This window comes from Sturnira hondurensis, unplaced genomic scaffold (assembly GCF_014824575.4).
Source record: "Sturnira hondurensis isolate 20B ecotype Veracruz unplaced genomic scaffold, ASM1482457v3 Scaffold0018728, whole genome shotgun sequence".
NCBI lineage: Eukaryota > Metazoa > Chordata > Mammalia > Chiroptera > Phyllostomidae > Sturnira > Sturnira hondurensis.
In genome coordinates this window covers 7,252,224-7,278,930 of record NW_028091359.1, presented here as the reverse complement: position 1 = coordinate 7,278,930, position 26,707 = coordinate 7,252,224, and the positions used below count along the sequence as shown (strand labels likewise).

General features: G+C 40.1%; 1 protein-coding gene and 1 pseudogene across 1 annotated transcript; both read right to left on the bottom strand.

Moving 5' to 3' along the window:
• PSMD12 (proteasome 26S subunit, non-ATPase 12) lies at positions 1 to 26,707 on the bottom strand. Its single transcript, XM_037069959.1, has 11 exons — positions 26,518 to 26,707; positions 18,101 to 18,160; positions 17,874 to 18,002; positions 10,149 to 10,256; positions 8,506 to 8,610; positions 6,968 to 7,117; positions 6,732 to 6,866; positions 6,082 to 6,194; positions 5,022 to 5,196; positions 3,415 to 3,492; positions 1 to 2,428 (listed from the first exon to the last, which is right to left on the bottom strand). Exons 1-11 carry the CDS (start codon positions 26,623 to 26,625, stop codon positions 2,219 to 2,221), a joined length of 1,371 nt encoding a protein of 456 aa, XP_036925854.1. The 5' UTR covers positions 26,626 to 26,707; the 3' UTR covers positions 1 to 2,218.
• On the bottom strand, positions 18,210 to 18,331 carry LOC119003833 (uncharacterized; annotated as a pseudogene).

Below are 26,707 nucleotides of genomic sequence, written 5' to 3'. Positions count from 1 at the left end.
TTTAAAGTATGAGTTTGTTCTTCCAGTTTCTTAAATACCCACAAATCAGTGCCTTTATTGCAGCTGTGTCCAGGAACTGAAAATTTAACACAGGTACATTTATCATATATTTCATCCTTGTGAGAGAATGAAACATTACAAATTTTAAAGATGAGTTTTCCAATGATTCAGTTATAAGCACATGAAAATTGAGGATAATTACAGAAACAGCTATTGAACTCTAAAACAAAACATAAATTATATAGAAATAAAAGGATAAAGGTGTCTTAAAAAACAAACAACAGGCTTATCACCTCTCCTGCTGGTGAGTAACCTAATAAAAATGAAAATGAATCAAGTATTATCTTCTCCACATTTAAAATAAAGGGGCTTTATCCTTTTCATGAATGATGGCTTTAGGTCTGAAATGCAAGACAGCATTTTAGGTTAAAAAAATCTCAAGTATTTTACTGCCTTAGGCTCATGGATTATTTTTTGAAACACTGACAAAAGTTGGTAAATAACTCTTAAATATTATTGGACAGAAAAAAATAGACGAGCAGTTAATAAGATCAAGTGGGACTGGGCCACTAGGACAGAGTCACAAGTGGCAGCAAATCAGACCACACCAAGAGCTTAGTTGAGGGTGAGCATGTTGATAAAAACCAGTGAGGGGCACTGAGGTCTTCACAGCGACAGGTTTGGCCCAACAGTCCAGGTTCAGCAGATACAAAGGGGATGAGCCCCTGGGAAGATGAAGGTAATGGGAAGTTAAACTCAAATGAGCTCCATTTGCAAATTAACAACACAAAGTAATTTTATTTTCTATCCTTTTCATTGAAAAGAAAATTAAAACCATATTCTTACTGCTAGGTTGAACTAATATTTCTGAGCTTGCCACATTTTTGGTTAGTTCTTAAAGATAAGTAATAGCAGATGTTGATTTTATTAATGTGACCAATAAATCTCTAAAGAATAAAATTAGATTAAAATATTATTATTCACAATGACTCAGCATAAATGGTAGAGGATCTGCAACTGTCCCCAGCCTTGGGATCATGAAATAGGACAATTTAGTGACCATTAGATGAAAAATTAATTATGAGAAATACTTTTCCTCTCTCTACATTTGTATTTTTGAAAAGTAGGCCTCATACTTTAGTCATTTAAACATAATTTTGAATAGTCTTCTAACATTGTTTCATTTTTCAATTTTTTCTAGAGTAAATCAAATTTTAAAAACTTCCAAAATTTGCTTATGTTAATTGATCTCAGATGCTCCTTGGCAGTAAAACTACTTTTGTTTAATTCTGGGAACAAATGTTAATACAATTATACCATTTGCTAAGTGAATGGCCTGAAGTCTTTTGGGGGGTCATTTTTTAAAGTATTTTAGGTTATTATCCAGTGTTCAAAGGAACTGATGAATTGGGAGTATTAATAATGTAATCAGACCTATAAGTTAAAGCCACAAAGTCTGATAAAAGTCTGTGTTAAATTGGGCCAATACAACATGGCTCCATTTTGTCAACGACTGGTCAACGCAGGGGGAGTGGGTAAAAATGTGCTGCTGTGATTAAAACCAGTTTGACTCAAAAACAAAAAAAGAAAGAAAATAGGAAGACAAGAAAGAAGTCCACAGCCTACCATGTTAACTCTCCCACAATCAGTCTAGAAACTGTCACCGTACTAACACACATATTCTCCACAAATCACAACTCTGTTCCAAATGTTCTTGTATGTTCTATGTTCCTTTTAAAATTCTACTAAATACTTCATAGATTTACAACAGAATTTATTTTAAAAACTTTTAAAGAATTTTAAAAAACCCACTTAAATCACTACTACCCCATAAAATGTTCTGAAACACAGGTAATCATAGAAAATAAACGTGCATATATTGCTTTTATTATAATTATGGTTGTTAGCTGAATGAAGACAATAGCTAAGAAGGTTTTCAATGATAGAAAACATGTGGGTAAGTTACGACACAATTTTTTGAGCACTCAGACAAGAGAAATGTATATTTTTGTACTTACTGCAAATGAAAAGTTAACAATGAAATCAGGGAGTTGAAAGGTTGTAAGGGGCTTCAAAGATATTCACTATATTTTAAATTTTAGACAAAGGAGCTGAGAACAGGAAAAAAATAACCCAACATATACACCATAACAGTCTTTTTTTTAAACTGACTTCCAATTTGAACTCTTTTCTAAAAGCATTAAGGGCATCGAAACCCTTATTGTAGATTATGTATCATCTCCTCTTTGGCTATGAGGTGTGTAGTTTTGTTAACTAGAGACATCAACGAGTTCAGTTTCTGAGACCAGTCATTTAATAAGTTATTTGGATCCTTGGGTCTCTGGAAGTTGATAATTCCGGCCAACCTGTCTACTTTAGCAAAGATGGTCTTGTTTACTACGAGATTTGAGAGAAAAGCCTCAGACTCCTGCAAGAGAGAAAGACAAAGTGGATTAAGACCAGACAATTACAGATACTAAACAGAATTTAAGGAAAGCATTTTTTAAGCTCTTCATTCAAGAATATGCAAGGTTAAAATTCATTATCAATAATTAGCAACTGATTTCCTGTGTTAATGCACGTATTTCCCTGAGAGTCTAGGGAAGGAACAGAACCTGAGTCCGCTCAGAGTCAGGGCCGAGTTTAAATCTGCCTGCCTGCAGTCCCCATACCGCTGGTCTGGGGCAGGACCTGCTGCCAGCAGCGCCCGATCTACTCCTTTCTACAACACGTCCTCACAAAGAGCAGTGCCACACAGTCGGTTATTTCCAGAATGCTGGTTTAGAATATATCCCCTGCTACTTGGCAAAGACATTGCCATGCACTTGGCTTCTAAGGACTCTCGTACCCTCACCCAGAAATGAAAGAGCTAATGAACTGAGAACCAAGAGTCCTAACATTCCGTGCTGCTTCTTTTAAGGCTAAATCATCCCAACTACTTCTGGTGGCAGACGAGGCTTTTGAGACCACTGTTGTACATTTCACGTACCTCCTACCTCTTTGGTGCTGTACATCTTACCAGCATGAAACCCAGGTTTAAATACAAACCCTCTAACACATCCTGGGCCTTTCAGGTGAACTGCAGTCAAGCTTCCCTCATATTTTTTTACTGCTACAGTTCACTTCTGGGAACGTTAAAATCTAACAAACATATGTATGATAGAATATATAGCTTGGGCTTCAAACTAATGAAAAACTTACATACTTAACTGAAGATTTGAACTGATGTAAATAACATTAGTGTAAGTTGATATTTAGACTATTCTTTGGTATTTAAGGTAGCTTGGGGAAACCATCACCTAAACTTAAAAATTAAGTAAAATAAAAGTGATTTTCTCACTCTGTTTTTATAACTTGACTGACATTCAAAATGAATGGCTACGAAAAACTCTAACAATGAGGTTCACTACTTACATCGACAGACAGATCCAGAAGCTGTGCCATCCTCTTCATTGTTATCCTCGTGTAGTACTTGGCCATTATTCTAATATTCTGGGGAGGGGACAGCGGGCAAAGAGGACACATAACAGTTGTCATTTGTTTTCATATCCAAATAGGTTTCGTTAAAATGTCAGACTTGGAGCTTTTTTTTCCCCCATAGCTCACCAATGGAATAATGCTAGTTCTAAACCTCATTAATAAAACTAAATATTTAGATATTTTCAATTCTGCAGTTATTTGTAAATTATTCTGAGTATTCTCCACAACTCTTTATTTAAAATATATAGTCAAAATACAGGCTTATCTTAAATAAATTAGTGATTAAAATTGTAAATGAACTAAAATATTTGTTAAAAGCAAGAAATGGAAGTTTTTCTGGTTATGACAAATGTTTAAAAGGTTAAACATTTTAAAAATCAAGATCATCTCAAAACATTTTATCATCATTGTAACTACTTAAATGTAACTTGAAATTAAATTTCCTAATTTTTACTGGAAATGGTACTCAAGTTAGAGAGACTGACCTTTATCCCTTTTCATTGATTTTTAGAGACAGAGAGGAAGAGGGGGAGGATGAGGGGGAGGATGAGGGGGAGAGAGACGGAGAAGAAGGGCGTGTCTGAGAGACACACACACACACAGAAACATCAGTTTGCTGTCCCACCCACCCACTGGTTGACTCTTGTATGTGCCCTGACCAGGGACCAAACCCACAACTCTGGTGCATCGACAACTGAAGTTAGGGATTGTGTCTTAGTCTCCCATGTGCCCCAGCACTTCGTGGAGTCCGTCTGCCACACAGAAGGCTCACAATAAATGTGTTTGTGCCTGGTCAGCAGCTCAGTTAGTTGGAGCACTGTCCCATACACCGAAAGGTTACAGGTTTGATTCCCAGTTAGGGTACATACTCAGGTTGTGGCTTTGATCCCTGGTCGGGGGCCGATACTGGAGGCAAGCCATTGACATTTCCCTTTTCTACAAATGTTCCTGTTTCTCTCTCTCTCTCTCTCTCAAATCAATAAACATATCCCAGGTGAGGATTTAAAAAAAGTGTTTGCTGTATGAATGAATGTTGACATATTCAATTTGTAGTGACATCAAGAAGATCCAAGTTCAGGTTTAAGATTATGTTACCCAATCTAAAATTGTCAAGTATCAGACAGAAAACACTCTCTCCACTCCCACTATCCCTCACATTAAAAATTTCTTTGGCCCTGGCTGGTGTGGCTCAGTGGATTGAGCACCAGCCTGTGAACCTAAAGGTCACCAGTTCAATTCCCAGTCAGGGCACATGCTTGGGTTACGAGCCAGGTCCCTGGTTGGGGGCATGTGAGAGGCAACCAACTGATGTTTCTTTCTCTCTTTCTTCCTCCCTCCCTCCCTCTCTAAAAATAAATAAATAAAATCTTTTAAAAAATTCCTTCTGGTGTATGTGCTATAAAGTGTTTAATGATTGCAAGGTCATCTCAAAATGATGCATGCTAATACAACTGATTATCAAGCATAAAAAATAAAAGTTTATGCTCAAATTTGCTGGACTTTACTTCTAAACTGCCATTGCTACCATGCCAGATTCTTACATGTTCAACAACTCTGTTCTTCAAGTCTTTCCACCGTTTTTCACCGTCTTCTGTGTAACCAAAAACATCGGTTGCAGGGCTCTCCAGAGAACCTTTTCTTAGTTCCATGCCATAGTCTTCAACAAGCGTGGCCCAACGCATCAGCTCCATTGTGGTGAAGAGCTTCAGAAGATCCCTATAAATGGTATGACACTTAATATTCCAAATGTGTAAGACAACACTCGTCTAGTATAATGGCAAGGTTTTAAATATCAACAAAGACTGTACTTCTAATAAATTTTTACCTGCAGGATAAGAGTCAAGTAGATTACTATTAATATTACCAACTTTACTACCGTTTTGTCCCACAGTAATTCTGAACATACCATTCCCATACTTAACATTCTACTCTCTCCTACATTATATTTGTAATCTCTGGACTAATGACTGTAAACTTTTAAATGAAAGAGATAAAAGACAAATAGCTTTAAAAAAATAAAAGCCCATTGTGCTTATGATGAAGTGTACATCTGTTTTATATAATAGATTTTCAGACACACTTCTGAAAAATCACCAAGCCCTAACTACTGATAAAAACTTCACCAAATGGTTAAACAAAAAAAAATGTTAAGATTAGCTTGAAATAAAACCTGTACATGATAAGTGATTTAGAATGAAGTGTGTAATAATCTCATTAAACTCTAATACACTACTATAAAAAACATCTATTATCTATAGTTTTATTCTCTAATTCAATCTATCACACGGGTGGCAAACACAAGGCCCTCGGGCCACATCTGGCCCTCCACCTTGTTTTATCTGGCTCAGCACAGAGAAGTTTTTACCTTGTTTCTACCTGGTAGCCGAGTTCCCGCCTGTTAAGGCGTAGTTACATTTATACAGTCCTAAAATTACATTCAGCCCTTGAAAGGCAACCACAAGGCTGAGGTGGCCCCGGGTGAAAATGAGTTTGACACCCCTGATCTATCAGCAACTAATTAAGAAGTATTCACTTAGGTTAACCAATGTTTAAAACAGCGCTTCTACTGAGGTATACTAAACTAATTATAAAAATACTTACTTATACTTAGGAATTTCTTCTAACTTCTTGTCACCACTTATCCGGTGAACCAGATCTGACTGTTCGTTATCAAAAGGCGCCAAGATAACATAGAGGACAACACTCTTCAAAGCCTAGAAATGTTGCACAACACAACAGATTACAAGCAGGATCAGACACCAGATGAAAACTCTGGCAGGAACGGAAAAACCACGGAACAATTGTGTAAGTTCATTTTCAATATTGTACTGAAAAGTTTTAGGAGAAAAAAAACGTAGGCTGCTCTTTTCCTAATGTCTTTGCTTAAAATTTAGTTTTCATAAATTTATTACAGTAAATCTTTGTTAATTTGAATTACTACCTGTTTTTTTAAACAAATGTATAAAAGTAGTTCTTATAACAAGTTAGCATCATAAATGTGGAATACACATATAAGCTATTTAAAATAGTTTTTAGAAAAAAAAAACTATTTTGGAACAATTTTCCAAAGCAAAGCTAGGTCTTTATCTGTCGGAACCAGTCAAGATAAACTGAATCATCAACACAGCGAATACAAAGCAGCATTATAAAAGTGCACGTAATTACTGAAGTTAAAATTATCTCAAAATAAATTTAAAATTGCAAATTGTTTGTAGTAAGTACCAATGTCAAGTGAAAGAATATATTCTCACCTGTTGCCACTTCTCACTTTCTGCCTGTATACAGGGGGTATCGTATATTGCTCTGTAGTGCTTACAAATAGACAAATAGGACCCTTCATGTTGATCCAGCTGAATCATTAAGTTATAGTATTTCAACTTTAATTTCTGGGGGGAAAAAAGGTAAGTTGACAAAATAAATAAGGGTTTATGGATTCTCCCCCAAACACTTTTGAGTGAATTTAGATGAAGAGGTATGTGTACTATACCTCTGTGTTTTCTTCCTGGAAAAATTTGGTGTTGATTTTCTTGCTGATGATCTGTGTACGGATGTAATCCTTCACAGCGAGGCAGAGCCGCATTTGCTCCAAAATAAACTCCACTCGTTCTTTTTTTTCCATTGACCCATAGGTTTCCACCTAGTAGATTAAGTCCCCAAATTAACTTATAATACTTAAAAACTGAAACAAAGTTAAATACATATTTAAATAGGCACCCTTGATAAACAGTAAGAACTTTCATGCATTTCGGGAGAGTGCTGACTCTAAAAAAGCTAGTTTCGTCCTGGCTGGGTAGCTTAGTTGTTTACAGCACCATCCCCAATGCCCTAAGGCTGTGGGTTTGATCTCCGGTCAAGGCACATACCAGAAGCAACCGATGAATGCATAAATAAACAGAACAACAGATCCAGGTCTCTCTCTCCCCCCCCACTCTGGTCTCTGCCCCTTCTTCCTCCTTCTCTCTGAGATCAATTTTTTAAAAAGCTAATTTCCTCCAGAAAATTGTACAGTATTAATAAAATAAATGTTTGGGTTTTCTTTTGGAGTGAAGTTCTATGAACTTTAACACACTTATAAATTTATGTAATCACCATCACAATCAGGATATAGAACAACTCAATTCATGCCCTGGCTGGTGTGGCTCAGTGGATTGAGTATTGCCTGAGAACCAAAAGGTCACACCAGTTTGGTTCCCAGTCGAGCAAACTGGGAATCAAGTTTGCTTTCCCCCCAGGTGCGCGGTTGCGGGCCACCTGGGTTGCGGGCCAGGTTCCCAGTTTGGGGCGTGTGAGAGGCAACTGCACCCTGATGTTTCTGTCTCTCTCTCTCTCTCTCTCTCCCTCCCTTCCACTGTCTCTAAAAACCAATAAATAACATCCTTTAAAAAACTGTCCTGAAACATGACACCAATTTAGCCTAGAAAATGACTACCAATCAAATATTCATTAAGAACAAAGCCAATGGCCCTGGCTGGTGTAGCTCAGTGGATTGAGCGCGGGCCTGTGACTCAGACGATCGCGGTTCGATTCCCAGTCAGGGCACATGCCTGGGTTGCAGGCCAGTTCCCTGCAGGCCAACCCCCAGCAGGGGACGCACGAAAGGCAACCATACATTGATGTGTCTCTCCCTCTCTCCTTCCCTTCCCCTCTAAAGATAAATAAATAAAATCTTTAAAAAAAGAAAAAAGAACAAAGCCAATGATAAACTGTAAATTCTAAGGAATAAGTAAATAGTATATGAATTACTGATTTTACTTAGATTCTGAGAATCAAAATGTTCAAATAACACAAAAATCAAGATTAACTCATTGACCCCAAGTTTTCTTCAAAACTTCTGTAGCGTTTAATTTATTTGGGACCGCAATTACTCTATTGCCTGGTACATGAATAACCTCACACTTCACTGCACTCGCTCTTAATGTTGGTGGTTTAGAAAAAAGCAGTATGGTGCCGAAACAAGCTATTTCCACAAGAAAATATTACCAGCTAAATCTAAAGTTTCCCACACTCTAACACGCAGCGCCTCACCTGTAACTCTTGTAAAACGGAGGCCGCCTCCTTGACGTCCCCATTTTGTTCTTTGACGGTTGCTAACGTTTTAGTCAGTCGAGCGCGCTCGATTTCAACATAAATCTACAAACACAATAAACCTCTTGTTATCAAAATTCCCACAAAAATATGTTAAAAGACAGAAGTGAACTCTTATGCAAACTAGGTGTACAGCATTTATCTCGGAGTCCCTGTGTACTTCATCCTCCATGTGCAACAGGGCTGAGCCACCTTTTATACTCTGCAATCACTCAAATTTTAAGAAAATACTTCTATCAAACATTACCCACATTTTGCAGCCTTGCTTTGAGAACCTAAATATGAAATCGCTGTGTTTAATGAATTACAGAACCACCTGCTACATAACTGCCACACAAAATGAAAAGTACCTTAAAAAAATTGAGTTCTGGCCTGCAAACCAAAGGTTCGCTAGTTCGATTCCCAGTCAGGGCACATGCCTGGGTTGTGGGTCAGGTCCCCAGTGGGGTCCATGTGAGAGGCAACCACACATTGATGTTTCTCTCCCTCTCTTCCCTTCCTTCTCCTCCCTTCCCCTCTCTCTAAAAGTAAATAAATCAAATCTTAAAAAACACTGATTTGAAAAATAACACCCTTTACAAACAGCATATGCAGTCCAGTAGCTGCAATTCGACCAATCCTCTAACTCTGATTTATCTTTAAATACAAGGCTACTTTCTTTACAAATATCTGATCTTGCTAAGTATAAAAGTTACTAGCATTTTTTGTAGCTATAAATCTTATCAGTGGATTTGTGACTTTCAACAAATTAAACATCAACAACCTACGTATACAGCTCACAGGGTCCAAGAAGCTAATTCTTATGCTTGGGCTGGCTCGTTCAGCTTCTGCCCTGCAGAAACCTCTGCTCCCCAAACACCTCCCAAAATCTGATCTCCAAAAATAACAAACTTCTTACAGTTTCCTAAATGAACTAGGTGTCTCCTACTTTGATACTTTCTCCGTGCCTGCTGGCCAAGAATAATTTCTATTCATTCTTAAAAAGCCCGCTTGGCCACCATAGGCTCTCTGAGGCGTCCCAGGTGCCCCTGTGCCATGAGGGACCGTCGGCACACTGCTACTGCCATGACACGGCCCAGTGAGTGTTCCCATGGCCCATCTCTTTGAGGTAACAGCGTCCTGCTCATTTGGACCTAGCACAACACAGGTACTCAGGGACATCTACTGAGCTGAACTGACAGTTCAAGGGACAAAATGTTAAGTACAAGCTGAGTTTTTGGCTTCAAACCACAAAAATCTATCTAGAAAAAAACATGTCTACTATAGTCATTTTGTACTCGCCCTTTTTAGAGAAAAGTGATATTGGGAGCAGTGGGGAGAAATATAAAATCAACACAAACAGATTCTAGCAAAACAGTGAAATTTTGAAAATTAACTTCACATTGCAAATACTCTAATAATGTAAATATTACGGTGAAACCTTAGCTACTATCCCAATTGTAGACTTTTCAAGAAAATCTAGGCCAGGCGAAGAATTAACCTTATTTTTACATACTAATACAAAATGTGTAAATATACAGGTACCTCTGAATACAAGTAAGAGAGTACTTACCACTGGCACCTGTGCCAACAAGACAACTCACCTTTCCTTCCGTAACCATGCGTAGAGTATCAATTAATCGAAGCTTGGTTGGAAGGTCTGTGATTTCCTCCACGTAAGCACAGCATTGTTGAACCATTTTTGCAACAGCCTAAAATAATAAAAATCACTCATAAGCAAAATCCATTCCTCACACAGGAAAAGGAAGTATTTATTGACGGAAATACTGTGGTTAAATTTGGTCTTCCCAAGCAACTCTACACACTGAAGTATCTATAAAAGAACATCAGCCCTGGCTGGTGTAGCTCGGTGGATTGAGCGCAGGCCTGTGAACCACACGATGGTGATTCGATTCCCAGTCAGGGCACATGCCTGGGTTGTGGGCCAGTTCCCAGCAGGGGACTCATGAGAGGCAACCACACATTGATATTTCTCTCCTTCTCTCCTTCCCTTCCCCTCTAAAGATAAATAAATAAGACTTCCACCAAGATGGAGGCATAGGTGGAAACACTGTGCCTTCTCCCACAGCCAAGTTTGAATACAATAAAGGTTTGGAGAACAAAGACACAGCCAAAGACCAGAAAATTGAATTATACAGAAGTCCGACAACTACGAACCGTTCAACGGGGACCGTAAGAGGGGTGGAGCCAGCAGCGGAGCAGGGTCGGGCAGGACAGATCCCCCCAACCTAGGTGCCCAAGTGGCCCAGACCCAGTCAGGGTGTGGAGCAGACTGACCAAGGTCGCACATTCGCGCACAGTGAGACGGACCACACAGGCCCCAGGGGGCGAACCCAGTGGTGGAGGGCTGACGGCGGTGGCACACTTGCGTGCAGTGGAATGAAACGCGTGGGCCCTGGTGACAGTGGCGGCTGCGGCGCCGGTGGGGGCCACGGCGGCAGGAGGCAGACGGGACACAATTGTTCCTCTTTCACCCCACCCCCACATATAACGTCACAACCCAGCAAATGAGTTGCCCAGCTCTAGTGAACACTTTAGGGCTCTGATCCTGCTACGTAACAGGCATGAACAGCCCAAAAGATGGCGCAAGAAGAACTCAAAGTCCCAGAGCCAATAACTCTAAGCGACCAACAGATTGCCAGCCTCTCAGAAGCACAATTCAAGACACTGTATCAGGATGCTCACAGAACTGGTTGACTATAGTCACAAATTAGAGGAACATATGAAGGCTAAACTAATTGAAATGAAGGGAGATGCACAGGAAACCAATAGTGATGGAAAGGAAACTGGGACTCAAATCAATGGAATGGACCAGAAGGAAGAACGAAACATCCCAACAGAAAGGAATGAAGAAATGAGAACTCAAAAAAATGAGGAGAGGCTTAGGAACCTCCAGGACATCTTTAAACGTTCCAACATCCGAATTATAGGGGTACCAGAAGGGGGAAAGAAACAGCCACGAGTGGAAAACTTATTTGAACAAATAATAAAGGAGAACTTCCCCAGTCTGGCAAAGGAAATAGACTTCCAGGAAATCCAGGAAGCTCAGAGAGTCCCAAAGAAGTTGGACCCAAGAAGGAACACACCAAGGCACATCATAATTACATTAGCCAAGACCAAAATGAAGGAGAGAATCCTAGAAGCATCAAGGGATAAGGGGACAGTCACCTACAAAGGAGTACCCATCAGACTGTCAGCGGATTTCTCAAAAGAGACCTTACAGGCAAGAAGGGGCTGGAAAGAAGTATTCCAAGTCATGAAATCCAAAGACCTACAGCCAAGATTGCTTTATCCAGCAAAGCTTTCATTTAGAATGGAAGGACAGATAAAGTGCTTCTCAGATAAGGTCAAGTTCAAGGAGTTCATCATCACCAAGCCCTTATTATATGAAATGCTAAAGGGACTTACATAAGAAAAAGAAGATGAAAAATATGAACAGTGAAAGGACAGCAAACACACAGTTATTAGCAACCATACCTAAAACAAAAGTAAACCAAGAGGACAGCTAGATCAGGAGTGGAACCACAGAAATGAAGAACACATGGAGGGTTAGAAACAGGGGGGTGGAAGAGAAGGGGGGAGAAGGTGCAGAAAATAGCATAGACGGTAGGTAGAAAATAGATAGGGGGAAGGGCGAGAATAGTGGGGGAAATATAGAATCTAAAGAACTTGAGACACGTGGTTATAAACTAAGGGGGGGGAGAATGGTGGGGGAGGGAGTGTGCGGGTGGAGGGGAATGAAGGGGGGGAATAGAACAACTGTAATGGTATAATCAATAAAATATATTTTAAAAAAAGAAACAAAAAAAGATAAATAAATAAATAATATATTTAAAAAAAAAAAAAGAACGTCATACCTCCCTGGTAGTTAAGAAGTGCCGAGTACCCAGGAATAAACCAATAAAGCGTAGGAAACTCCCAGGGGTAAGACTGTTCCTCTCCCCCTACAACTCGTGAACTAATCACACAAAAGGGAAGGAGAAGAGGCATGACTGATGACATCTGTTAGGAGGCTTGCAAGCTAGGTTTTTTGAAGCCAAGCAGAAATGAATGGAAGAAATTAAAACAAACTAAAGGTAAAATAAATAAATGAAAAGGAAGAGAAAAGCAGAGTTCACCCTGGCTACGAGAGTACCAAAAGAATGACAGGCAGATAGCATGACTGAAGAAAAGAGTCAGTGGCAGAAGCAGGAGTAAAACGGTTCCATCGTCTGGGTGGGGAGGCCGAGCTCGGGTCACCATACTCAACCCAATGAAAGGTGACAAAGAAAAGGAAGAGCGTCTCCTGCCCAGTGTCCCTGCATGTAACATAAGCAGGCGGGACTGCACTCCCTCCAGCTCTAACATTCCAGGACCGAAGTCAAGGGTCAGCAAACCTTTTCCATGCATGTTTATAGATTTACAGCTATTTACAGAGTAAATACTTTAGAGTTTTTGGGTCACAGGGTCTCTGTGGCAACTACTCAAATACGTCTTTTAACTTTAAAGCTGCAATAGGCCACATGTAACAGATGGGCACGGCTGCATTCAGAAACTTCTATTTACAAAGGTGGAAGGTGGCATTTGGGCCATGACCCAAAGTTTGCCAACTCCTGGATTGTGAACAGTCATAAATAATAATAATCAGAACTCTCTGTCATTAGGACAACATTAAATTATATTAAGCATATTTTGTGTGTAACAACAGAAAAGTAAACACAATATCTTGCTGTCAATTATACCTTAATAAAGCGGGGAAAAAATTCCATGGAATGTGTTCCCAAGATTTCCTTGAAAAATATTTAATGATCATGTAGCCCAGGTTAGACTTTTTTCTTTAAAGAACTTTCATTTGTTTATCCTTACCTGAGGACATTTTTTCATTGCTTTTAGAGGGAGAGAGAGAAACATAGATTGGTTGCCTTCTACTGGAGATCAAACCTGCAACCCAGGTATGAGCCCTGACTGGCAACCAAGCCACAAACTTTCGGTCTGCAGGACGGCGCTCCAACCAACTGAGCACACTGGTCAGGGACAGACTTTTAACTGTCTGAAAAAAATTGCTGTTCAGAGACCTAGGAGTTCCAGAAATTAAGGTTTTATTATAACATGCAACTCTTCCAGTAAGTGCAAGGCCCTGGGATACTTGTATCTCACAGAACATATGATCCCACTAAAATCAATGATTTCTAGAAGAGCATGCATACAACTTGATAATTTTAAAAGTTGTGCAAAAAACATATGAACAGAAACCAGATGGGGATAAACACAAAAACAAAACTATCAATATTCTAATGACACTGAACACCCTGCTGTTCCCTGGAAAAAACGTACATAAGTCATTACGGAGGTTACGGTCAGGTGAGGCTTACCTCCTATACTCAAGCAACAGTGAATTACAAACCACTAAGCAATCTAGAAAAGGTTAAGAAAAGCATTACTTTCTAAATCTGATAAGGCCAACAAAGAAGTTTTAGGTTAAAAAAAGTAATTATAGGAAAAGGAAAGAGGTCTGCTGAGCCCCTAAGCACTTCCCACAGCTATGAGATACAATGTAAGAGCAAAAGGAGCGGTCCCTATCCCAGTTCTGGGAGATCACTGGTCAGCTCTAAGACTTAAATTCCTTTCTCCAAAAACCCTCCTCATAAACCTAATTGAAAACATTCTCTTCCTCCTTTCATATCTCTTAATACCTTTCACTACTCTCAGGTCACTTACTATATATTGTCATGTGTGTATAGTGTTTAAAAAATCAACCTTGGGCCCTGGCTGGTGTGGCTCAGTGACCTGAGTGCAAACCAAGGGGTCACCAGTTCGATGCCCAGTCAGGGCACATGCCTGGTTTGAGCATCAGCTTCCTAGTGTGTGTGTGTGGTGGGGTGGGGGGGACGACATGAGAGGCAACCACACACTGATGTTTCTCTCCCTTTCTCTCTTCCTTCCCCTCTCTCTAAANAAGCATTACTTTCTAAATCTGATAAGGCCAACAAAGAAGTTTTAGGTTAAAAAAAGTAATTATAGGAAAAGGAAAGAGGTCTGCTGAGCCCCTAAGCACTTCCCACAGCTATGAGATACAATGTAAGAGCAAAAGGAGCGGTCCCTATCCCAGTTCTGGGAGATCACTGGTCAGCTCTAAGACTTAAATTCCTTTCTCCAAAAACCCTCCTCATAAACCTAATTGAAAACATTCTCTTCCTCCTTTCATATCTCTTAATACCTTTCACTACTCTCAGGTCACTGACTATATATTGTCATGTGTGTATAGTGTTTAAAAAATCAACCTTGGGCCCTGGCTGGTGTGGCTCAGTGACTTGAGTGCAAACCAAGGGGTCACCAGTTCGATGCCCAGTCGGGGCACATGCCTGGTTTGAGCATCAGCTTCCTAGTGTGTGTGTGTGGTGGGGTGGGGGGGACGACATGAGAGGCAACCATACATTGATGTTTCTCTCCCTCTCTCCTTCCCCTCTAAAGATAAATAAATAAATAAATAAATAAATAAATAAATAAATAAATAAATAAATAAAATCAATCTTAGGATACTTGTTAAAGTATGTACTATGATCACTTCTGACTCACATTCTTCACTAAATTAGTCCTGGCTCGTGTGGCTCAGTGGAGTGAATGCCAGCCTGGGAACCAAAGGGTCGCTGGCTTAATTCCCAGTCAGGGCACATGCCTGGGTTGTGGGCTGGGTCCCCAGTAGGGGGCACATGAGAGGCAACCACACATTGATGTTTCCCTACCTCTTTCTCTCTCCTTCCCTGCTCTCTAAAGATAAATTTTTAAAATCTTTTAAAAAGTTAGTCTACTCTGTACTAAATTTTATGTTTCTTTACATTTCCAGAACTGTATATATAAATTTCAGTTCATCCGTAAGTTAACAGAATTAAATAGTCCCTAAACTAGCTCTGAAATTTTATGACTCTTTGAAATTAAATCTGAATTTGAGGACATATGCTTTGAACTATAGTAATTATACAAAACACATATTTTTATTTAACCCAGGTTTGCCAAAAACTAAGGGGAAAGTAGCCTTAGAAATTACATAGCCCTTTCAGAATTGTCCTACAGAAAGCAGGTCTCCTAGAAAATCAGAGGAAGATGATGGTTCATCTGTTCATCTCTCAACCACTTTGATGGTTTCTCAAAACACAGAACTGATCACCAAAAGGCATATTTAAATGAATTTCACATTCACACATACTAGAGTGCCTCAATTAAATCTATTAAATTATGAAAAAATTTTTATTTTTAAAAAGATTTTTATTTATTTTTAAAGAGAGGGGAAGGGAGGGAGAAAAAACAGAAACACTGATCAAGAGAAACATTGCTCGGCGCCCCCACGTCTCCAACTAGGGACCTGGCCTGCAACCTAGGCATGTGCCCCACCTGGGAACTTAACTGGTGACCTCTAGGTCTGCAGAACGATGCCCAATCTACTAACCTACACCAGTCAGGTCTTATTTACTGATTTGAGAGAGAGAGAGAGAAACGTCAATTTGTTGTCCCACTTATTTATGCATTCACTGTGCGTGCTCTGACCAGGGATCAAACCCATAACATTGGTATATCAGGATGATGCTCTAACCAACTGAGCTATCCATCCAGGGTAAATCTATTAAATCCTAAACAGTGAATATTATATGCATGCAAACTTAAAAACAAAACAAAAGAGTAATCAATCACAGTAACTTTATTTATTTTATTTTTTATTTTTTTAAAGATTTTATTTATTTATCTTTAGAGAGGAAGGGAAGGAGAGAAGAAGAAAAATATCAATGTATGGTTGCCTTTTGTGCGTCCCCTGCAGGGAACAGGCCTGCAACCCAGGCATGTGCCCTACTGGGAATCGAACCATGATCGTGTGGTTCGCAGGCCCGTGCTCAATCCACTGAGCTACTACACCAGCCAGGGCTCCACAGTGACTTTATTTTTTGCAAAAAGTAATCTAACCCACTATTACTAATTACGAACCCACTAATGGTTCCACTATTAACCTGTTTTACAATGTCATTACCTTTATCATCTGAAAGCAAAAACTAAAAACCCAGAAGCTACTCAGAAAACAAGTAACATTTAAAAATGAGACAGAAATATGAAAAGTGGAATCTACTTCTACAGAGGACCATTTAAATAAATATATCTCAAGCCAAACAGGGAAGCAGTAAAGAAAAGTCTAGCTTCACAAAAATACCCTAAGAAAATATACTTAATCTTTAAACAAAATAAATATTTAAAATATCTGAAATGGCTTCAAAAGTAATTTTAATGTTAAGTGTTTAATATAAAACACGTGAGGTTCATAGGCACTTTAGGCGTAGCCTCTAGCCACCCAGTGAGCCAACGGAGCGTGGCCAGTGAGCCCAGTCCACCTACAAGGACCTGCTCCAGGTGGCCGTGCCATGGCGAGCCTCGATAAAGTGGTGCTGAACCAATGTCAGAAATGGAAGTTCACTAGCATCTACCCTGAAGACTCTCCTGTTCTTCACAGCTTGAAAGATCACTGTACCTATTAGGTTATATCTCACCTAGTAGGTAAAAAAACAACTAAATCTTACATTGTTGTTTTTTTTTAAAATAATTTATTTTTAGAGAGGAGAAGGGAAGGAGAAACAGAGGGACAAAAACATCAATGTGTGGTTGCCTCTCATGTGCCCCTCACTGAGAGGGGCACAACCCAGGAATATGCCCAGACTGGGAATCGAACTGGCGACTCTGTCTCACAGGTCGACACTCATCCACTGAGCCACACCAGCCAGAGCCAAATCTGTTTTTGAAGGTAGCTTTGGGATTTCCAACAGGGACAACTTTTTTATGCTGCTACTACTGCAGTGGCTGCCATTTATGTGGTGCGCGCCCTCTTTGTCTATGTGGCCCGGAATGAAGGCTCGCGGCAATAGTGTGAAGGAAAATAGGATCAAAGTGAACATCGCTCTGGACAGCATTAAACTGATTTTTAAAATGGCAAGTGTGTCCAGAGATGATTTTAATAAAGGCGAAAGAACGTATTGAAAACAAAAAAATAAAAGACACATGATTAAATAAATTAGATGATCAATTTGATGGATTATAATAATCATTTAAAATAATAAACATGAAAACGCTATGGAACAATGTGGAAATAGAACAACACCCTCACTACAATTTTACAAAAATATACAAATAAGAAACAAAAATAAAAGCAGTTATGAGAATATGGACAGAATTTTCAAACTCTCTAGAATGTTATAATGTTGATTTAACAGATTTAAAACAGATTCACAAAAAGGATTTCTGAAAGTCCTTATTTAAATGTTCGTGTTTTTGTGTTTGAGCAATCATAAACTTACTTGTTTTAGCTGACTCCGTCTTTTTGACAAAAGCATAATATTTTCATTAAGTAAATCCCATTCTTTAGCCTCATAGCACATCTTCACTACTGCAACTAAGATACGAGATGTAGACACCATATCAGAAGCCTGTAAAAATGAAAATGTATTGAAAGTTAATGGAACCATATTAAATGAAATTACTGCTAACTGTGGTTAACTTGAGGTTTTTGCTACAAGCTACTCACAGTACGGGTCTGTTTTTCCAAAGAAAGGAGGGTTTCAATGACTTCTTGAAGTCTTCCTTCCTAAAATAAAAGATTAAAATGAACAATGAAAACATTACTACCAACACAAAACCAAATAACTACTCTAAAATTTCCAACTTGGGGTCCATAAGCTATCTTTAATATTCCAATTAGCAATAATCGCACCTCGGATAAACCTCATTGGCTACGATACTGCCACTGCGCAAAACTACTATCTTTAATATTCCAAAATACCTAAGAGAAACTAAATTCAGAACAATGATTTACTGCCTGAGCAAAACATCCAGAGTTTGTTTTGGATAATCAAAATAATCAGTGCAGTAGTATCTGTTTATCTTGTTCTAAACAGACACTCTTAACTGGCAGCCACATGTGTATTTAAAGAACAAAAATGGGGAAAATGATTCTTTATAAATTACTATAACAAATATTTTGAAACATGAAATTTTGCAGAGAAATAAAAAGGATATTTGGTGGTAAAAAGGTAGGAAACCCTGGCTAAATTATCAGAGACTTTAAAAACAAGTAACTGGGCTGCAAAGAAAGGAAGCTCTCTTGGCAGTAGCCACGCTTGCCCTACCAAAAGTCAGGCTCTTAAGCAGATACTGATCCAAATGAAATACACCTCTTTTTGCCTACTAATAATAAACTTTACCTCATAAGCAAAACCAAAACATTCTCCCTGAGACACATTAAGAAATGAAAGTTAACAGCCTTGGCTGGTGTGGCTCAGTGGACTGCGTGCGACCCGTGAACCAAAGGATTGGTGGTTCAATTCCCAGTCAGGGCACATGCCTGGGTTGTGGACCAGGTCCCCAATGGGGGCCATGTGAGAGGCAACCACACATTGATGTTTCTCTTCCTCTCTCCCCTTCTCTCTAAAAATAAATAAATAAAATCNGCCTACTAATAATAAACTTTACCTCATAAGCAAAACCAAAACATTCTCCCTGAGACACATTAAGAAATGAAAGTTAACAGCCTTGGCTGGTGTGGCTCAGTGGACTGCGTGCGACCTGTGAACCAAAGGATTGGTGGTTCAATTCCCAGTCAGGGCACATGCCTGGGTGGTGGACCAGGTCCCCAATGGGGGCCATGTGAGAGGCAACCACACATTGATGTTTCTCTTCCTCTCTCCCCTTCTCTCTAAAAATAAATAAATAAAATCTTTTAAAAAATGAAAGTAACAAAATTCCAACAATATAAACCTAAATGATAATACACCGGGACCAAAATAAGCCATCCTATTAGGAACCACACATTTTGATAAAACCAACCCACAGCACAAACACTGCATTTCCAATACTGATATTAATAACAATGAATGAACTGGAAGCTATGGAATGTATTTAGAAATTGTTTTTCTAACCATAAATTAAAAAAAATTTTTTTAAAGATTTTATTTATTTATGTTTAGAGGGGAAGGGAAGGAGAGGGAGAGAAACATCAATGTATGGTTGCCTCTGGTGTGTCCCCTGCCGGGAACTGGCCTGCAACCAGGCATGTGCCCTGACTGGGAATCGAAACTTGATCGTGTGGTTTGCAGGCCTGCGCTCGATCCACTGAGCTACACCAGCCAGGGCTAAAAAAATTTTTTATTTTAATGATATTCATAGATGGCACATAAGTATTCTTTTACTGATTAAAAAACACCTTATTAAACAGCTTTTGAATTAAGGGCCCAAATAATATTTGGACTTTTCAAAAATACTGTTTCCATATTTGCCAAGATAACTTTTAAACTATGAATTTCCTTTTTAAAGATTTTTTAAAATTTATTTTTTGAGAGAGGGGAAGGGAGAGAGAAAGGGAAGGAGAGAAAGAAACATCGATCTGCACAAAAAAGATATGTCTATTGATTGCCTCTCATAGGCCCTCACCTGGGGCAACCTGGCCCGCAACCCAGGCACTGCCCTGACGGAATCGACCTAGTGACCTTATGGTTCTCAGGCTGGCTCTCCATCCACAGAGCCACACCAGCCAGGGTTAAACTATGAATTTTCTGTGCAGCAGAATATGTTCTTTGCAAAGCCACTGTGTGAATTTACTTTAACTGAATCTGAAACATACATAATTAACATTTTATCAATGTTTACTATGCAAAGAACTGGGAGAACCAGTTCTTAAAGCTCTACAGATTCATATATACAATAAATGGCGGCTAAATGTCCATCAGAGGAAAAGAACGAAAAGCAAATCTATAACTTCTCTAAAGTAAAGGCTAATAAATCATAAAATTTAAAAAATAGAACTGAAAAGACTGCTAAACATTATTTATTTCAATCATCTTACTTTCAAGAGTAAAAGAACTGAGGGCCAAACAACTCAGCCACAAAACCAACCAGCAGAACCAGAGCCCAGGGCCCTTGCTCCCTGGTCCAATTTTCCCCTCCCCTCAACTACACTACATTAGTTTAAACTACACCTTTGCTTTGATCAAAGTAATCGCCACTGAGAAATGGTACCGTCTGGCGACAAAATGTAAGGTGAAATAGTTTAAATGCGAAATAGCTGTTTATTCATGGTCACCTCCTGACACATTTGCAATTACTGTTAGTCATATGACTGATCAATACAATATAGCTGATATAACATTCAAATTCAGAACTATGGTTTTTATATTTTTAAAGGCTTTATTTTTAGAGGGGAAGGGAGGAAGAAAGAGGAGAGAAAATATTGATGTGTTTGAGTTGCCTCTCACATGCCCCCAACTGGGGACCTGGCCCAAAACCCAGGCATGTGCCCTGACTGGGAATCAAACTGGCAACCCTTCAGTTTGCAGGCCAGGGATCAATACACTGAGCCACACCAGCCAAGGTCAAATTCAGAACTATGGTTTTTAAAGCACTGAACCCTACAGATGAAGGAATAACACACTGCTCTAGAGCAATGGTCTGCATGTATCAGACTTCTACCTTTTCAGAAAGATGTTCTCAAATAATGAACGCTAAAATCAAGTCACTCAGTACCTCCTCTAACACTCAAGCCCACTGAATTTCTGCTGTGCCATGACCCCAAATTCTATTCTATTTTAAGGTTTACTGTCTTTGTAATCTCATTAGAATGCAGACTCTTAAGAGCTGGGTTAATGTCTATACTGTTGATCGGTGCAGTTCAGTGCTCTGCATCCAGGCAAGCACACATTGCTTCTGTACATGTCACGGTGCATCCCTTTATACTTGTGCCAGTTATTCAAGTGCATGTCTTGCCTTCTAAGTGGTAAGTCCGTTTAGGGGTGCACCTTGTTTAATTGTTATTTCCCTTGCACCGACTGCACATATCGAAAATGACCTTAACTAGTAGTCAGTTGGTCTTAATGGCTTAAAATTTCTGATTCTTAGTGTCACAGTAAGTAGGATGTGACAGGTTATACAGCTAATAATTCAGTGCTATTTGAGGGACACTACCATCAATTTCATTAAATATGACTCCCAATTCTCTACCCACCACCCCCCATCCCATCTTCCAGGTTCAATCCTATGGCTGAACATCTTCCTTTCCTACCTAATCAGATAGTTCCTGAAATGCCACCTCCTTGATTCTGCCTTTCAACTCAAGAGAGGAGCAAGATGGCCGGAGCTACCAAAACCAACTTGTTGGAACATGTGACTTTTGTGAATCATTTTTCTCATTAAAATATTCCTTGAAAATGAGGTAAATGACTATGGAGTTTAACATCAATACATGTTGGGTACCTGTAACTTCTGTGTATCTGTGTCCATCCTTTAACTCCTAAATGGATCCAATCTTTTAATGATTTGCTAAACAATCTAAACAAGTAAGAAAAAGCAAATAAGAAGATATTTGCTTTTTCTTACTACGGATATTACAACAGATAGTTGACATTTAATGCCAATCCAATACTTTAAATGAACCGTTTAAGCGGGTCTTTGTCCAGGCTGCTGACCATCAGTAAACTCTTCTACATTTCACTTCCTCTTTATTTTTAATACTAACCTTGAGAAAAAGCTGCAGGTGACCAAATGAAATGAAAAGACACCAAGAGAAAGGAGAACCAAAGGATATATTCAATTTAATAATGCAAGTAGTCCTCAAATAACCATACGGTGCATACACCATCATCAAAAAGGAGAGGGAATCCTTTGTGTATTAAGAGCTGCTAAATGCTGCATCTTTTTAAAAAATATTTTATTTATTTATCTCTAGAGGGGAAGGGAAGGAGAGAAGGAGAGAAACGTCAATGCATGGTTGCCTCTCGTGGGTCCCCTGCTGGGAACTGGCCCACAACCCAGGCATGTGCCCTGACTGGGAATCAAACCACGATCGTGTGGTTGTGGTTCACAGGCCCCTGCTCAATCCACTGAGCCACACCAGCCAGGGCTAAATGCTGCATCTTTGCAGTTTAGAACAGTCCTTCTTTGGATTAATTTTTAACTTCTTGAAACAATGGCGAAGGAGAAAGCATTAGTAAAAACTAGTATCACTTTTATTATCTCACCAATCTAAGCCAGTGTCCTCAAATACCAATCAAAGACACAACACAATGTAATGGTTAGAAACAAAGTGTCTGCAGCCAGGCTGCTTCGGAATAAAGCGCAGCCCTATCACTGCGTTACCTTGAGCAAGACACACCCTCTCTGACTTGCAGTTTTCTCTTTAGCAAGAAGGGCATAATAATAGTTCCTTGCCCACAGGGTTGGTGTAACGATTAATGTGATACCTATGAAGATATGCTTGGAACGCAGTATGAACATAACCATCATTGTAATAGGTAACATTATATAGAACTTATACAGCAATACATATTAGTTATTATTGTTATTTGCTAGGTGAGTGTCAGGACACAGAAACAAAATTCTATTAGATCATAATTGTAGGAGATCTGAACGGCCTAGATTTGACCATTTGACTGCCCTGGTCTAGACTTCAGTCTACCTTTTGAAGGCTTTTGCTCTGTGTTTTTTTTAACATGATATATCCTTATTAAAGTCTCTATACACATATAATTTTCATCTTCAGATATCTTTTACATTAAAAATAAAAAGTTTCTTAAGCAAAGTAAGCTCAAAGGTGATAGATATCCCTTAAAGAGGTCATGGTATGTTGCAAAAAGAACACTCTCCATGTCCCCAGAAACCTGAGCCTGACCTGGCTCTGCTGTGGTCCTTGGATAAACTGCTTAAGCTGCCTGAACCTTAGTTTCCTCACAAATAGAGTGAAAATAAAACTTTTTTTCCAGTTTTTTTTTTTTAGGTTTTATTTACTTTTGGAGAGTGGAAGGGAGGGAGAAAGAGAGGGAAAGAAACACCAATGTGTGGTTGCCTCTCCTGAGCTCCCTTCCGGTGACCTGGCCCGTAACCCAGGCATGTGCCCTGACTGGGAATTGAACTGGTGACCCTTTGGTTCACAGACCAGCACTCAGTCCACTAAGCCACACCAGCCAGGGCTTTCAGTTTCATTAATGGGTTCAAAAAAATTATATATATATATATCTATATCTATATCTATATATATATATATAGATATAGATATATAGATACATACGCTCACATGTTCCATATATTCCAATGCAGACATGCAATGCCAAATCAGTATTTCCTTATGTTTGGCAGAATGGTTATAAAATACTATAAAACAATGAATAAATAGCAAATCAGAGAGATAATACAGTCTAAAAAGTTAACTAGGACTATAAGACAACCATTAGTTTGTAACTTAATCCAAAGGTTAAATACCAAGGGTTTGTATGAATAAAAAATTTATACCCTGCCACCTCCAAGTCCCTCCCACCCCAAAAGCAATTCACACTTACACCTTGTTTTGTCCCACTGGTATGCTGGCTTAAAAAAACCAGAATTCAAATGCCTTTAATTTTAAGCAGTTCCATTCCACCTGACAACTAAAAAGGCACCTGGCATTTGAGCTGCCAATCTTTCAACTGTCTTGGACATAACAACAGTGTCCTGAATAAATGCCATACACATAATCACTAGGTAGCAGTGAAATACTCTTCTTACTGGCCTCTAACCTATTTGAGGGCAAGAGCTTTGACTAATAATCTTTACCCCCCACAATCCTTAGCACCGACTCGGTCTTGCACACAGCAGACTGTCAGAACATGCGGGTAAGGGGAAGATTTTTCCTCCCAGGTCTCAGTTCTACAACAGCTGTACTTCTTTAAGGCCAATGGTTTCTTCCTACGGACAATGTCACCCTATTGGTTCCAAAGTGGTGGTTCAGGGGCTGCCTTTGGCCTGTAGGCAAGTTTCATTTGATCTACATGTAGTGTCTCAGATAGTATTTTAAAACAGATCACTGTCCAGTTTCTAAATACTGAGGCATTTCATATAGAATCCATATTCCTGACTTTCTCCCTCAAAATAAAAGAGTTAACAAGGCTTCGCCTTCGTCCCCAATCAGCAAAGATTAACCGAAGGTGAAGAGTTACTGCCCCTTTCCCTGGGCAGGTGTTTAGAAGTTCAGGTTTTCCTCACACAAGGCCCTCTAGGCCGGGCAGCATGGTGAGAGCGCAAGCTAGAATCTGTCTGCCTGGGTTTGCATCCTGCACCCACCANTTTCATATAGAATCCATATTCCTGACTTTCTCCCTCAAAATAAAAGAGTTAACAAGGCTTCGCCTTCGTCCCCAATCAGCAAAGATTAACCGAAGGTGAAGAGTTACTGCCCCTTTCCCTGGGCAGGTGTTTAGAAGTTCAGGTTTTCCTCACACAAGGCCCTCTAGGCTGGGCAGCATGGTGAGAGTGCAAGCTAGAATCTGTCTGCCTGGGTTTGCATCCTGCACCCACCACTTCAGTAGCAGTATGATCTTGGAGCATGTGACTTAACTCCTCCTAGCCTGCGTCTGTAAAGTAAGAATAGTAATACCCATCACATGGGGCTACAGTGAAGAGTTAATGGGGCTACAGCAATAAGTTAATGCATGTAAGCAGTAGGGAGACAGAGTGCCCGGCACTGCAGAAACGACTCAGTAAATGTCGGCTACTGTTGTTATCTCTCTGGCACTGCAGGTGTCTGAATTCTCCAACCCTTAAGTAACCAATGATGTTTCTTCACACTCCCTGCTAGAAATCTCAGATGAACTTATGGTTCCCCTCCATCAAGTGTACTGTCCTTAAGAAATACAGGTGTGTCAAAATCACCTTTCCCTATCCTTGTTTTTTCTAAAGCCTCATTAAAGTCTTTTTCTTTTTTGGAAAAAAGAGAGGCCTTAAAAAGGTTACTTTCTAAGACTAAATGTGAAATAGTGTCCTCCTCCTGCCCGTGAATTTGCTACACTTTAATGTACTTATGTAGTAAGCTCTTTAGGGACAAAAACAACCTTATGAGTGAATGCACCCCAGGTGAACAGCAATAAACGTCTGCAGCTGGAGGCTGATCAAACAATCTGTTGAGGCCTGAGCACAATGAGGCCTCAGAGCAACAGCCCATGATGACGCTGACTCAACCACCACCCTAACCTTCCCTAGTCAGGTAAACCAAGACTTGAATCCCTGCCTCTACCTATTAACAACTATAACGTTGGACAAATAACTGAGCCTTGGTTTCTTTACGTGGAAATTGATACACAAAGTTGCCCGACACACAGTAGGAGGCGTGATAATCAGTAGGGGGCGTTTGGATCAAGTTAGATTTCTATCCTATGGGAGATAAGCAATGGAGCTAACCTACTGTTCAAGACCTCCTCTAAGTAGGTTCTTCTGCACTTTAGTGCCTATGTGTCTTTACGTAAGTAGTTCCCGCTAAAGGAATGATTCCTTCCCCACGCAATCTTACTGACTCCTCCAGGCCCAACGACAAACGTGAGCTTCTCGGTAAACGCTTCCCTTATCCCACCAGTAAGAATGAAGAGCTTCCTTCTGCGTTACTAGAACACTTCATTCATTATTGTCGGCCATACACCGCCCTGCAGGACTTGTCCAATTCTTTACGTACACGAGCTCCTCCAGGACAGAAATCCTGTGTTAATCACGTCGTACTACCACTTTCCTGCCCCTTTTCCCGGCCAAAGGCCAGGCACATCGCTGTGATCCATAAACAGTCTGACATAAACTGATGCAGCAAGAGCAGCAGAACGAAACTCCCTGATCTAGCCTGAATGCTGAAGCGGCCTTAACCCCTGAGAAATTACTAAAGTAAACGTTAAACAGTATCCAAGGAAACGGAGAAAGTACTATCCGGCCCCAACTCCTGCGGGGAGGAAGTGACCATCTGTCCTGAGGAGGGTCTGCAAAGCTGTACGCATCCTCGTACCCCGCCTGGCGTCTCCCTGATCAGGCAGACCTGGGGTGTCCCACCCAGGCAGGCCCAACCGGGGCTGGGGATGCGCGGTCCAGTCGTCAGGCCCCCCGAGGCCTAAGCAGCCTCTGCGCCGTGACTCAGCCTGTGGCGCCCGCCAACAACCGGCCTCCCCTCACCTTGGCCAGTTTCTCGCACTCTGGCAGACGCTGATCCACCGTGGCACTGTAGTCCACCTCCATCTTGACGATGCGCCCATCAGCGCGCTCCGAGCCGCCGTCCGCCATGGTCCCTGCTTGAGCGTTCCTTGATGTCCCCTGCCTCAGTCACCACTCTTCACCCACACCGGAAGCCGCCTGCGCACCCGCT